This window comes from Denticeps clupeoides, chromosome 9 (genome assembly GCF_900700375.1).
Source record: "Denticeps clupeoides chromosome 9, fDenClu1.1, whole genome shotgun sequence".
NCBI lineage: Eukaryota > Metazoa > Chordata > Actinopteri > Clupeiformes > Denticipitidae > Denticeps > Denticeps clupeoides.
The window spans coordinates 18,866,067-18,880,506 of record NC_041715.1 but is presented as its reverse complement, the minus strand read 5'-3'; the positions used below and the strand labels follow the sequence as shown (position 1 = coordinate 18,880,506).

Below are 14,440 nucleotides of genomic sequence, written 5' to 3'. Positions count from 1 at the left end.
TTTGAGTCTTGTGTCTTTTTATATATATATGTGTGTGTGTGTGTATATATATATAATCAGTTGCTTATATACTGTGTTTCGTTTTAAATAATATCGTCAGATTGCTTTTTTTTTTTTTTTTTTTGGACGAAAAAAGCTGGGCCACCATCCGCGCCTCAGCTGTCAATTACGTGTTGTGTAGGTTCTTATTGACTCAGCTGATCTGGGATCAGCAATTTCCCATGTCGCTCGTTGGCGGGAACACGTACAAGGAGCGCGGATTCTGGTCTTGGATCAGCACGTCACTCCCCATAATCCATTGCCCCGTGTTGCCAAGTCCGCTCAGTATAAGCGACTTTTTTTTTCTTCAGACTTTATTATCAGTTGCCTAGTTGCGAACTGTTGGTAGCACTAAAGACCTTCTCTGCTAAATCAATGCGATGTCAGTGGTGGACCGTGGCTAATGGGATGAAGTAACTCCAGAATTCCCAGCTACGTCTCTGTGTCAGCTGGGCTAATTAAATCATTCCCGCGGGGAAGGTTTGTTTGGGCGCGCTTGTTTAAGTCTTTTATTTGTGGATTCATTGTGAGACACAATTTGCTAAAAAGCCTCTTTAGCCTAAATGTCATTTCCTCGTGTAGTCCAGTCGTGCCATGTCATCAGCACACAGCTTCTAATTGCGCCCTGGTTTCCTGGTTCTCTCGCGAGATCTGGCAACCTCGCACTCAACAACAACATCGGCGTCCATTTTCCGACGGCGGCCAGCTGAGTCCCCGGCGGCCGAGCTGCGGAACTAGGTCACTGGGTAAAGCGGCGAAGACGCGGACGCGCCGTGCCCTGCCCCGCCGAGTGCCTCGCCGCTGTCGGTAAATGCCCCAATGAGGGTGGTTTTGTCCGCTCGAATGAGGTTTTCGAGCGTGGCTCCAGGCTGACCGCGATTTCGAAACAATCGGCCGCCGACATTCAGCGCGATCTCCAGCAGGTAAGAGGAATAAACGACGCGCTTGGTTTATCTTTCTACGTCATTTGGCCATCTGAGATCTTAGCTGTCGTCGCAGTAATGACGATGACAAGTGCCGACTGATTTACCCACTAACCAGTTTAACTCGTGTTCATAATTAATACGCAAAGCTGTGCTCCGTCCTGTCGACTTCGGAATGCAGGGTTCGTGTTTAGAAGTGTCTGAAGCGGAAAATCCCCGCACGGGAAGTTCTGCGTGGACCAGCGACACGTACGTCGCACGCGTGGGATGGTGCAATTGATAGAGAAATAAAAGGGATTAAAATGGAACCGCGGACATATACAGTGCATCAGTGTGAATGAATAAAAAAAAAAAACAGCTTTAATGAAAAAGAGTGGGAAAACTAGGCACCTGGTTTGGAAAACCCTTTTTGCCTGAGAATAACAGGCTTTGTATAAAGGGTGACACTTGCCCAGGTTTTCGGGAGCATGGCTGTGTAATAGCAGGCATCTCTTTAGACTCGGGGGGTAAAAGAGTGTGTGACCTCAATACATTTTTCTAGTCGTTTCAGTCGGGGAAACGGGTGAGAATTGTAGTGTTGCCGTTCACGATGATAAATCAGCCTTTTTAAAGCTCTCAACTTGCAAGTCTGTCAACTGATGGGTTAATTAATGAAATGTGGTCATTTTTATCCTTTATCATGCATGGGAAGCATAATATGGAGTACTACGAGTGCCAAAATAAAATAGCTAAATGGATTCATAATTAAATAATGTACAATTATTTAAATTAAGAAATTAAAACGTCGTTATCAATTATAAAAAAATGGAAATAAAAACATGATCAATTAAATATATTAGGTGCATTTAAGATCATAATGAATTACTGCTATCTGTGAATCTGACGCGTCAAAGTAAGTGGGCGGGACTAACGCTGATCTAACTTGATCCTGTACAGGCGATTGGTTTGGTCTGAGGCTGTTTCCTTCCAGAATGGCGCTGAAATTCATGGCTGGTTTTTCCAAAAAGCAGGGCATTCTGAACGCGAACGTGCAGCGGGTGAAGCGGAGTTGGAGTTTATTGCGGTAGTTGGAGCTACTTGAAAGGTAGCGCCATGTTGGAAAGGACACAGGCCAGATCACCGTTAGTCCCGCCCACTTACGATGATGGGTCAGACTGACAATGAAGTAGCTCATGATGCGCGTAATGTGCCAAAAATTAGATACATTTTCAAATATTTTAAACTACATTAATGAATTATTTTGTCTTGGAAAGCCAAAATCTTGTTCTTATTATTATTCTTTTCCAAAAAAAAAAGTTTTCATTTCACATCCTCCAAATTTCCCACTTTTATTCAACCCATAGTGGACAGTGTGTGTGTTTGCTTTTTTAAAAACGATATTTGACTCATGCCCATGTGCCACACTCATTTATTTGATTGACATTTCACATAGAAATAACATGGCACCACTTTTTGATGAGCTCTCATGTTCACATTTTTTATCATAGACATCCGAAACTCAATGGTCCGCATCTCCATGACCCCCTATTTGAGTTCATTTACTCAAATCACCAAGTGACCAGAAGTTCATTTATCTAAGGCCAACTTTATTTTTCCTTTCACTTTTTCCCTTCCACTTCTTTTTTATCACTCCATTCTCCAATTCAGTCCCATGCATTTAACATCACAGTTTCAGCCTTCCAACAATCACATATTTCACCTATTCAACCAATGTAACCAATTTAACCTCCTTCCACTCATCCCCCTATCCTACACCCCTTCTTTTCATCCCTTCATCCTCCCATTGAATCCCATGCTTTTTACAGAGCAATAATGATCACAGTTTTAGCCTTCCAACCACCACGTATATCAACTATTCATCAATTTAACCTATTCAACCACATGTATCCTCTTTCCACTCATCCCTCTATCCTCCACTCATCTTTATCCTATCAACCCTCCCATTCACTTCCATGCTTTTTACAGAGCATCAGTGGTCACACTTTCAGCCTTCCAACCACCACATATTTCAACAATCACACGACTGTAACCACATTAACATTTGTAACCTGCTAATTTTTGAACAGGTTCCAAACATCACCAAATTTAACGTGATTCATTATGGCCACGCTTGTTAATGTATCTGATGTAAGTGGTAGTATGCGATGAAATTATTTTTACAATTTCAACCATTTTACCAAATAAACTAATTTAACAATAACCCCATTCTTACCCTTCATTCCCTCATCTTTAAACTTTTTACAATTTCACACATTCAATAAAATCAATTAAACAATGATTCCATTCTTCCACATGATCTTTTTTTTTTAACTGTTTTCCCAGCCAAAATCAAAGTTTGTTTACAAAATGTTATTGGCAATTTTTTTATAATTCATGTTAATTAAAATTATTTTAAATAAAATTATTTTAAATTGATTTAGCCACTCATTGCACTACATAATATACTATATAATGAGGATTTGAATTGATGTGTATAGTAATAATATGACTGCCCTCGTGTACAGAATGAAAAGAGTTTTATCCGGAAACGCTGACGACAGCAACTCGTCATCTGACGGGCCAATGGACTCATTCAAGAGGCTGAGGCAGCAGAGCGAAGACCCTGCGGACGCCGAGTCCAAGTGGGCCTGCCTGCCCCAGGAGATCCTCCTGCACATCTTTCAGTACCTTCCCCTGTTAGACCGGGCGTTCGCCTCGCAGGTGTCCCGCGGCTGGAATCACGCCTTCCACATGCCAGAGCTTTGGCGATGCTTTGAGTTCGAACTCAATCAGCCGGCCAGCTCTTACCTGAAAGCCACCCATCCTGACCTTATCAAGCAGATCATCAAAAGGCACTCCAACCACCTCCAGTTTGTCAGCTTCAAGGTGAGATCAGAGATCGATATTTCCATTTGGACACGGCCAAGAGAGGGAACGTTTTGTATGTCTATTAACATAAAATTAAGCAAAAATGTTAAAAAGAAAAAAAGAATTCTCACCACACCTGAGCAATAAACCTGCTCTCTTTCTTTTTAACATTATTTCATGTTAAAAAGGAAATGTCTTTCGCTGGCTTGCTAGTAATTGTTCCTGCTGCATGTTAGATGTTTGCTGTGACCGGTTTTAACGTTGTGTCAGGCTGCTGACGGTACGTCTTGGTTGCACCTTGCAGGTGGACAGCAGTACGGAGTCGGCGGAGGCAGCGTGTGATATCCTGTCTCAGCTGGTCAACTGCTCTTTAAAGACACTGGGGCTCATATCTACAGCACGGCCCAGCTTTATGGAGTTACCAAAGGTAGTCTCCGGATAAATGTCATGCGTTTCTTCAGAAAGGTTCCGATTTTATTGATTGGTTTTGTTCCTCTTGTTCACACCAGTCACACTTCATCTCCGCCCTGACGGTGGTCTTTGTAAACTCCAAGTCGCTGTCTTCGCTAAAGATTGACGACACCCCAGTGGATGACCCGTCCCTCAAGGTCCTTGTGGCAAATAACAGTGATACTTTGAAGCTGTTGAAGATGAGCAGCTGTCCACACGTCTCCCCAGCCGGTACGTCTGCATCATAGTGTCACGTCCTGGTCTAGGGGTGTAGAGGAACTTGACCAGGAGGGGTTTGGGGGTAGTGAGACACACAAAGGCTACCAAATGGTACAAAAGTGCATTTATTTACAGTGAGACTATATACAAATAACCAAAGAGACATTCACTACACAAATACACACACCAGACGGTAGCCTAACAAAGGGGGGGGTATGAGGGGACAACTAACAACAAACCAACACTCAGGCAATCTTATATACAGAGCAACCTACACAAACCATAACCACAGGGCGAGATCTCTAGCAGACCTCCTGAACCCAGTCTGAGGTCTCCTTAAAGCATCTCCTGCATCCAATCAGAGCTGGTAGGCATGAAGCTCCTCCCACCACAGCAACCTAAAAGGAACACGGACACAGAGACACAATCACAGCAGAAGCATACGGCCCGACGACACTGTTTAATGTAGTAGTATAATACATTGCACGCAACCGTAAAAGTTGGAGGTGAGTTGAGGTTCTCGAAGGCTGTAGCTACAGGGAGACGGGTGCCAATGCAGGGCGGGGCCTGTCTGTTGAGCCGGATCGATGCTGCCGTCAGTTACTTGGAAGATCCTGCGCTCCAGTTCGGAAAATGGTCATGACTGATTATTCTTGTTTTTTAACTGGACAACCTCACCAAGACATGATCACGAAAACCGCAGTGACCGGCTGGCTGCCAGTGAGCCATGGTGCTGCGAACCAGGTTCATTTATCATTTGTGAAAATAAGCATGAATGGAGGTTAAACTCTGTTTGTGAAACATGCAACATGATAGTAAAAAATTTTAAACCCTATATGTCCTGCACTATATTATACAAAAATACAGTATTTAATGTTTTTTTTTTTTTTTTGCGTTACAGGTATCCTCTGCGTTGCGGACCAGTGCCACGGCCTGAGGGAACTGGCCCTCAACTACCACCTGCTGAGCGACGAGCTCCTGCTGGCCCTGTCCTCCGAGAAGCACGTCCACCTGGAGCACCTGCGCATCGACGTGGTGAGCGAGAACCCCGGCCAGCAGTTCCACACCATCAAGAAGAGCAGCTGGGACGCCATGGTGCGCCACTCGCCCAAGTTCAACCTGGTCATGTACTTCTTCCTGTACGAGGACGAGTTCGGCCCGTTCTTCCGCGAGGAGATCCCGGTCACGCACCTCTACTTCGGCCGCTCTGTCAGCAAGGAGGTCCTGGGTCGGGTGGGCATGAACTGCCCGCGCCTGGTCGAGCTGGTGGTGTGCGCCAACGGCCTGCGTCCCCTGGACGAGGAGCTGATCCGCATCGCGGAGCGCTGCCAGCACCTGACCGCCATCGGGCTGGGCGAGTGCGAGGTGTCCTGCAGCGCCTTCGTGGAGTTTGTCAAGATGTGCGGACGCCGCCTCTCGCAGCTGTCCATCATGGAGGAGGTGCTCATCCCTGACCAGAAGTTCGGCCTGGACGAAATCCACTGGGAGGTGTCCAAGCACCTGGGCCGAGTCTGGTTCCCAGACATGATGCCCACGTGGTAATGCCAGGGTCCCAGCGCTTTGTAGGAATATCCTTACCAAGTCATGTAACGTGGCCAACAGATGTGTGTAGTTTTTACACCCCTGTAAATAGTACCTTTTCGTCGGTTCTGTCCTGAGAACATTTTGTGCGGCTCAGCTAGTAAAGGGTATATTTAACGTGACTTTTGGTGTAAAATGTAATGTAAATTGGAGAATTTGGGTTTGTATAGAAGCAGTCCAGAACATTGAACTGCTAAAGATGAGAGAGGGTCAGGACTAAAGGTTAAAATGTCACTTTCTAGAGCTTTTCCCTTTACAGAGAAACCAAAGGAAATGAAAAACGGATGTGGCGGTGTAGGCTGGGATCAGAATAGCGGTGCAAACCAAACACTTTCAGCCTTTGTGCACGGTTTTTACACAAGTTGCCAGGATGGCCAATCAGGATTCAGGATATATGCCACATTATAAACATTCAACAATGCACCAGAGCACCTATTATTACATTTTTTAGCATATGGGTGGGTACATAACTCAAACATAAACTTAGTTTGGTGAGATTAATTTATGCTGTTATTGGACTGTAATTTCAATTGGATACCCAGTTCTGTTTTTGAACCAAAGTATCATAATAATTTATGAATTATTTAAACGATTTTAACAATATATAACAGTAACAAATCTGTATTTACAGTCTCTTTCTCTTTTCTTTTTTTATAATTGACTTTGGACAAAGGCCGTGCACCAAATTTCTGAAGGGATTTCTGTGTGTTATACAGCATGCTTTCAGTAATGAAATGAATCTTTTTAGTGAAGGTGTACAGTATAAAAATTTTGTCAATGATTTTAATTTATTCTATTGTTTTGTCTTTGAGCACAATCTTCCTTGTATATACACAGTTTCTGTATAGATCAGAGATGCACCTTACTTATGTACCCCATTAACTAGTCCTGGAAATCTAGGGGGAAGTAAACAGATCTATTTTCTAGAAGACAGGATGAGGATATTGATCTCTCTAGGGATATCCAACCTTGCAAAATTTTTAAATAGTCTTAAAAGCAATAGCTGCAAGTGGAATGGAGTGGAATGGGAAGGTGAAGTTGTAGGAAATTGATTTTGTGTTGGTTACAAATGAAAAGCAAGAGTGTGGGACTGATGTTGGCATGAATTGCTGAGGATCTAAGGAACGTTGTATTGTATATGCGTTTAAAATCTATTCTATTATTCTCTTTTTGTTTCACGTGTCAAGCTAAACATTTTTTGGATGTTTCCCATTCCCATCATGCATTTCTTTAGTATTGACTGGCTGATTCATCATATACCGTATCGAAACCTCAACCGACAGTAAATCATGAGTGAAACGTTATGTAAATTTTCCTTTAAGAAGGAAGTGCAGCTTATTTATCTGTATATAAAATGCTGTGTGTTTGAAGATATGAATAGAAATGTAACTATATCTCTATTTGGCCCAGTCAGGGTTTTTGAATTTCTGTTCTGCTGGCAAGTATCTTTCTTACAAGTGCAAATGTGGTGTTTTAGTCGTCAGACTCGTTTTCATGCATTTTTAGCCTTTATTACCCCATTAATTCATTCCCACAGCGAGTATGGCTTATTGTTTTATTCGAAAAGCAGTTCTCTGATGCTTGTTTTATGAACAAGACACATAAAGGTGTACATAGAAAAAAAAATATTTGTGGGGGAATATAAATCAGTTCCCATTGCAATATTCCTTACATATGTTAATCCTAATGTTTAAATATAAGCCATATGATTCATATCTTCTGAGAACATTTTTGTGAATGAGCCATTCTGACTGCAATTGCCCTGTTTCTTTACTGTATTCTCATTTACTTCTCAATTTACTCTGATTATTACAGCCAATAGTCCCTGAATGTACCGATTAGCCCTTAGTCCTAATTTGTATGTTCAATTTGCACAATAAGTACCACAATATAGTTAAAAGTATATAAGCTAGGAATGGAGGCGGAAGCTAATCTATTAAAGGCTGAACCTGCTTCAAATGGATTGGTGCTGGTCCCATGTCTAATGCTATTTCCCTCGGTAGTTTGTTCCAATAAAATTAAATCCTTTTTTTGTAATAAAGTTTTGATCAAACTGTTTCACATTAGTTTGTGTGTGTTTTTTCTCGTTTTTAATCAAATGCTTAGCAAAACAACAAGCTGAATCTCTGAACACATCAGAACACATGAATTCAGATTAAAGTTAATGAGCTCCACTATCCAGCAAGTCCCACGCTTGGCACGCAGCGCTGTACTTAGTTGCAGATTGAAAGCAGGGCCCACCATCTCAGCGAGGAAGGGGAACCTCCTCGTATGTGATCTGAATGTAGGGCGGCTTCATGGGCAAGTGCCAGTATTCGAAGTTATAGAACAAGTAGAAGCTCCTTTTTATCGCCACCTTTTCAAAGGCCTCCGTGATGCTCCTTAGAATCTCCACAATTGACTGGTGTGGCTGGAAATAAGAGTAAAAGTTTCGTATGTCGGTGGCCAGCGCCTTCGTGGAGGGTTGGTGAAAGATGGAGTCATCTCCCAGGTAGCTTGGTTCGCCGCTGTACAGGTAAATCTTGGTGTAGTTGGTCTGAGTCCTGCTGGACAGCTTGGCACCGAGCTCCGCAAGTTTCCTGTAGGTACGGTGCACGAACTGCGAGCAGTCGTACGACTCAAACCAAACGGTTGAGTTTGCGCCTGGGTCAGACTTTACTGTCCACGTCTCGTAGTAAATCCCGGTGCCGTTGTCCTCCTGAACCCAACGGGTCATGTCGTTAAACTGCCTACCTGAGGAAACCAATGGAAAGTGGTTCATTTTCTAGGACCACACAGACGTGGGATTGACTTAAATGGCCTCCGGTAAAAGACGGTTACAGTGGTCCCCAAACCGTTTTTGGCTGTCGGTATCTATTAAACAGTGGGGTAACGACAGGAGGTTGAAGGACAGTTATTCATCTGATACTCTGTTTTAAGCGGTTATTAAATGAAAGGGGAGGTGAAGTGATCACCCTTGGTGAGCAGTGGGCAGCCATGAAAGGTGCCCAGGGAGCAGCGTGTGGGGACGGTACTTTGTTCAAGGGGACCAGCAACCTTCCGATTACGGGTCTGCTTCCTCACCCACTAGGCCACCACACAAATGTAGTTCAACAAGGAAACAGACGGAATGACATGATGGAAAAAAAATCAGAACAAGGTTTACCATCTCAAACATTTTGCATTCAGTGTTTTGTAGAAAAGGTCACCAGGTCACCGTGGCGCATACATACACCATGCGGTTCACCTACTCATGCATGTGGATGGTGGGGGAGACCAGAGAGCCTGGAGGGAACCCACGCCGGCGGAAGGAGCCAGAATGGTTTCAGGGTCTTTAAGAAGGTTCAACCTAGTCACTCAGAATCACTCAAGTGACACGGTTATCACATCCGCTTTACCTGCGAGAGGTCCTTGGTTCGAATCCGGGCAGAAACCCTTGTGGGCAGTGGTGGCTTTAGTGGGTAAGGAAGCCCCGTAATTGGAAGGTTGTGGGTTCGAATCCCAATCCACCAAGGTGCCACTGAGCGAAGTACCGTCCCCACACACTGCTCCCCGGGCGCCTGTCATGGCTGCACACTGCTCACCAAGGCAGACGACACATTTCGTTGTGTCACCGTGTGCTGTGCTGCAGTGCTTCACAATGACAATCACTTGACTTCATGTATCAGGATCTTCCCGAAAACGAGCTGTAGTTCGGGGACCATTCCGTATCCGTAAACCCGTTCTACCTGAGATCTCTCCCACTTTCTCCAGCGTGCCGTTCTGCAGCCAGTGCACATCGTCTATCCCCCCGTACACACAGGCCGCACCCTGGTTGCACCAGAAGGGGGCGCTGACGTCCTTCCGCAGGTGAGGAAACGTGCAGTTTCCCAGCTGATGGAGTTCGTACCACTCCATGGTGTAGTTCTGCTCAGTCTCCGCGCTTTGGAACCCAATCGCATCGTGCATAATGTGCTACAAAAAATCATATATTGCTATGCTTACTAATATTTCGTCAGCACTGTTATAATGTAAAGGTGTACTCACAAACTTCCCCAGCAGATCTCCATACTTGAACTCCCACACCGGCGCCTGGAGTCGGAAGACCGAGATGACGTCCGAGTCTCTCATGTAAGGGACTCGGCCGTCCCGGTCCCCGGCGGGACAGAACGGATACAGCGCCTGGCAGTACGGATCCACATCTGGACGGTGGTCGAACCGCCTGGAAGGTTCATCAAAAACAAGTTAACTTTCGCACACGTTGCGTTTTCAGTTGCTGCAGCCGATAATTTGTGAAAATGCGATAATAATTCAGCTGCTCGCTGCACTTTTGACGGTATGCAACGTTTCAAAATAAAAGTTCCAAATGGAAAGACGGAATTATTTAATTTACATCAATATAGTTGCGCTATAAATACATGTACGTCGTGCACTTTCACACGTGTGAAAGCCGTAGATAACAGGGTTCGGTTTTGGGTTGGAATTGGGGTTTTATTTTGAAACGTCGCATGTCGTCAACAGCGAGCAGAAGAGCCGCTGCAGTATCTCGCGTTTTCACACTTTATCTATTGCTGCAGCAATAGAAAAAAACAGCGTGCGTGTGTCCACAGACACACGTGACTTTGTGAAGGTGTAATTTTTTAGATTTCATGAATGTCTGTCGACTACAGGTTCCGGCGTGTAAATGTAATAACCTGTACGGCACCGGCCAGACGCGGCTCCCGGCGGATTGGAGCGCCGAACACACGAGCAACGCCGCTCGGATCATGTCACAGCTCCTCCGGGGACACTCGTCGCCGCGGGTCGCGTTCTGGACCGCGACAAGTTCCTTGACGGGAAGTCTGTGACGTTTGATCTGATTGGACGACGGGCAACCAATTGTAAGAATCGGCGCTCGTTGTCTGCAGGCATTTCAGCGAATCAGAAGGCGCGTTGTACGATCTACCCGTTTGTTTACCTCGATATTTACTTCCTGGATCGACGAAAGTAAGGCGTTCACATGATAAATCACGCGTAGAACATTATGTCACAAGATTCATGATCATGAACAGAATCGAAGACGTTTAAAACTCGTTAGCTGTCCTCGTCTCACGCCACTCTTATACCAGTTTAAACACTAAATTCATTCAAACATGTCCATGTGTTATTTCTCTCGTCATTATGTTGTCTATTGTTTTTATATGTTATTTATTTTAAAAAGTTTTTGTGGGGTTAAAGATAAAATTGACATGTAAGCATATATAAATGTGTCTCGTTTCGAAAGCTGAACGTCTATGATTATTTACTTCCACTCTACAATAAAATTGTTTTTTTTCCCGTTTCCAAACAACTGTAGAGATGAATTTTAGATACATTCTCCTGCTACAGAAGATACTAAATATTGTAGCGTTTGCACCAATAGGACAGGGCTAATTTACATATGGCCGCCTCTGGGGGTCTTGGAGCTGCTCGGCTGTGTCATCGTCTCTTCCCTCCCCATCACCGAGCCTGTTCGCTACAATATGTGTCCTGTGTTGGGTTCTTCATCTTTGTCTCCATAAGCGCCACAGAGTAGCTGCTTCCAAACTTTTGACCGGTAGTGGACATTTATATAGCTTACAAATGATTTTTTTATAACTGACATTTTTTTTGTAGCTGACAAATATCTTCCTGTTTTTAGACATTTTTATAATCCACTGTAAAAACTCATAAAACGTGTATAAATCCTGTGAGTGTACAGGTCTGTTTAGGTTTTGTCTGAGCCAAATTACCACATTACTGTCCACCAATGTCATCCTTCATGTCAACACTCTATAAATGAAGGGATTCCCTGAAACAGATGTCTCACATCCACGGTTTAGATGTGCACTAACGTTAAAATATCATAATTATAAAGACTCAGAATAAAGACTTGTTTAAAGTGTTTTAATTTACATCATGATTAGATGTCACACTGTCTGTCCAGCAGATAGCACCACACACCAAGAAATGAAATTGCTGCATCTAAAAATGATATAAATATTGTACTCATGGCAATGTACTCCAAGGTCACCAAGAATAGTCAGCTTTAATTGGTTTGCTTTAACACATGCCTTTTAGAATTCTGCCAAATTTAGTGTTGGTTAGACCTATGATTAGTATGGGTGCATATTTATCTCTTTTATTATTTGATGGAATTATACTAACCTGTGCGCTGCAAGTCATCTTTGGCTTGGAGGTTGGAACTGATTATATGCTGTACTGACTAAATGTCAGCTACAAAGGATCTGTTGTACCACGTGAGCCGGAAATAGATAATCAGTATCTGTAGATAAGAGGTCTTCCTCTTCTTCTGCGGTCTGATAACACACACACGCACACACAGACATACATTGGTGTAGTGTGAAAACTATATTTTTAGAAATCCGCCACAAGAAGGGTTCTGACAATGTGCATTATGTGCACTCATAGTGTTATAAAAATGACCTCTGCCAATTTAGAAAATCCCCACTATACCACTGGAGATGAGCGATAATATATATTTCTAAATTATGGCCACAACAGCACAGCACCTGCAGATGACCACTGGTTCATGATGTGGGAAGAACCAGTAAAAAAAAACTAAACACATTCCTCATCAATGGCTACTCAGTGTGTGTGTGTGAGAGAGAGTGAGAGAATTGTTGCTGCCTAAATCATTGCTCTGCTGCTGTTTAAGTATTAGAAAATGATTTTGCATATCTCAGTCTAGTATGACAAAACAAGGGCGGATTAGAAAAGGGTTTATGTTCTGGCGCCCTGTTTGGGCTTAATGAAGCAACTTTAATTAAGCAGTCATGTCTTATAAGGATTCCAGTTGCCATGCACTCTGCTCTAGCATAGGAAGTCCTTCATGTTGTCCCTGACTACACAAGTCAGTCAACACAGGCCTGCATGGAGCAAACAAAGTGCTCAAGGACGAGTCACTACATGTATGTGACAAATAAAATTTGAATGAATGAAAATCCTATTTAGCCTGTTATTGGCTGTATGGGTGGGTGCTGGGATGGGATGCCCACACCCCAACCCTGGGTGTGGGCCAAGCCAATCTTACATGAAATGGAATCTCAACACTGTAAATCATTAATTTAATTGATTTTTTACTTAACATTCACATTCTGCTACATACTGTGTCAGTGCAGTATCCATAGCCTCTGCCTAGTGGTGCCTGTCTTATGTTCTCTTTAAACACAAAGCATTTTTAGCTTTCTTAATTTATTTACTAGTCTTGTTCCCTTTTTATTTTATCTGTTCACAGTTAAATTAAATTTTGAATGAATTTGCGCTCTCTACAATGTAATGCAAAAAAATTTACTGGGGGAAATAATAACAAATAAAACAAATAAACAAACAAAAAAAATAAAAGGAGAAGTCATAATATGTGAGTGATGGGGTCATTGTCTCTGGGGAGGGGTGGGTGAGGGAGGAGGGTGGAGGGGAGAGAGGTGTGATGGGGGTCATTGTCTCTGGGGTGGGGTGATTGAGGGATGTGAATCTGTCCCTCTCAAACCTGCAGTAGAAGGTGTTAAGTTCTTCTGCCAGGTCTTGGTTTGCTGGTACAGGGGGTTGGGGTCACCTGTAGCTGGTGAACTCTCGCAGGCCTCTCCAGACTGACGCAGGGTCGTTGGCTGAGAAACGTTCTTTCAGTTTCTCAGAGTAGCTTCTTTTAGCCACTTTGATCTCCCTGGTCAGCGTGTTCCTGGCTTGCTTGTACAGGACCTTGTCACCGCTTCTGTAGGCGTCCTCCTTGGCCTGGCGAAGATGCTGCAGTTTGGGAGTGGACCATGGTTTATTGTTGTTGTATGTGCAGAAGGTTTTGGTTGGTACACACACATCTTCACAGAAACTGATATATGATGTCACAATGTTTGTCAGCTCATCCAGATTTTTAGATGCAGCTTCAAAAACAGACCAATCAGTGCAGTCAAAACAGTCCTGCAGTTCCTGCTTTGCTGCATTGGTCCACTTCTTCACAGTTTTGACCACAGGCGTGGCCCGTTGTTGCCTGTAAACTGGAATAAGATGGACCAGGAAGTGATCAGAATGTCCCAAAGCTGCCCGGGTAACAGAGCGATATGCATCTCTTATGGTGGTGTAACAGTGGTCCAGTGTGATTTTTTTCCCTGGTGGGGCAATCAATGTGTTGTCTGTATTTTGGGAGTTCATGATTCGGTTCAGCTCTGTTGAAGTCCCCAAGGACAATAAAAAGAGAATCAGGGAAGTTCCTTTCCAGGGTGGTGATCTGGTCATCCAGCGTGCACAACACGTCGTTCGCGTTGGCCTGAGGAGGAATGTAAACTCCGACCAGAACAAAGGGAAAAAAAACTCCCGCGGTGAATAAAATGGTTTGCAATGATGAAAAAAGTTTCCAGGTTTGGGCTGCAGACTTTCTGTAACACTGTGACATCAGTACACCAACTTTCGTT

General features: G+C 43.7%; 2 protein-coding genes across 2 annotated transcripts; one reads left to right on the top strand and one right to left on the bottom strand.

Annotated features, from left to right (window-relative positions):
- Nucleotides 1-696: 696 nt before the first annotated feature.
- Nucleotides 697-8,117, top strand: LOC114796998 (F-box/LRR-repeat protein 3-like). Its single transcript, XM_028991573.1, has 5 exons — nt 697-962; nt 3,467-3,827; nt 4,114-4,236; nt 4,319-4,490; nt 5,380-8,117. Exons 2-5 carry the CDS (start codon nt 3,468-3,470, stop codon nt 6,018-6,020), a joined length of 1,296 nt encoding a protein of 431 aa, XP_028847406.1. The 5' UTR covers nt 697-962; nt 3,467; the 3' UTR covers nt 6,021-8,117.
- On the bottom strand, nt 7,601-10,877 carry LOC114796999 (ceroid-lipofuscinosis neuronal protein 5-like). The gene is made up of 4 exons (XM_028991574.1): nt 10,712-10,877; nt 10,065-10,239; nt 9,767-9,992; nt 7,601-8,792 (listed from the first exon to the last, which is right to left on the bottom strand). Exons 1-4 carry the CDS (start codon nt 10,783-10,785, stop codon nt 8,305-8,307), a joined length of 963 nt encoding a protein of 320 aa, XP_028847407.1. The 5' UTR covers nt 10,786-10,877; the 3' UTR covers nt 7,601-8,304.
- Between the last annotated feature and the right edge of the window lie 3,563 nt (nt 10,878-14,440).

Bases quoted from the DNA above. Each gene is read 5' to 3' on its own strand.
- LOC114796998 (XM_028991573.1), top strand. From the start codon at position 3,468: ATGAAAAGAGTTTTATCCGGAAACGCTGACGACAGCAACTCGTCATCT. The intron at 3,828-4,113 runs GTGAGATCAGAG...TGCACCTTGCAG, and splicing joins TCCAGTTTGTCAGCTTCAAG to GTGGACAGCAGTACGGAGTC. The intron at 4,237-4,318 runs GTAGTCTCCGGA...TGTTCACACCAG, and splicing joins GCTTTATGGAGTTACCAAAG to TCACACTTCATCTCCGCCCT.
- LOC114796999 (XM_028991574.1), bottom strand. From the start codon at position 10,785: ATGATCCGAGCGGCGTTGCTCGTGTGTTCGGCGCTCCAATCCGCCGGG. The intron at 10,240-10,711 runs GTTATTACATTT...TGAACCTTCCAG, and splicing joins GTCTGGCCGGTGCCGTACAG to GCGGTTCGACCACCGTCCAG. The intron at 8,793-9,766 runs GTAGAACGGGTT...TGGTTTCCTCAG, and splicing joins GAAAGTGGGAGAGATCTCAG to GTAGGCAGTTTAACGACATG.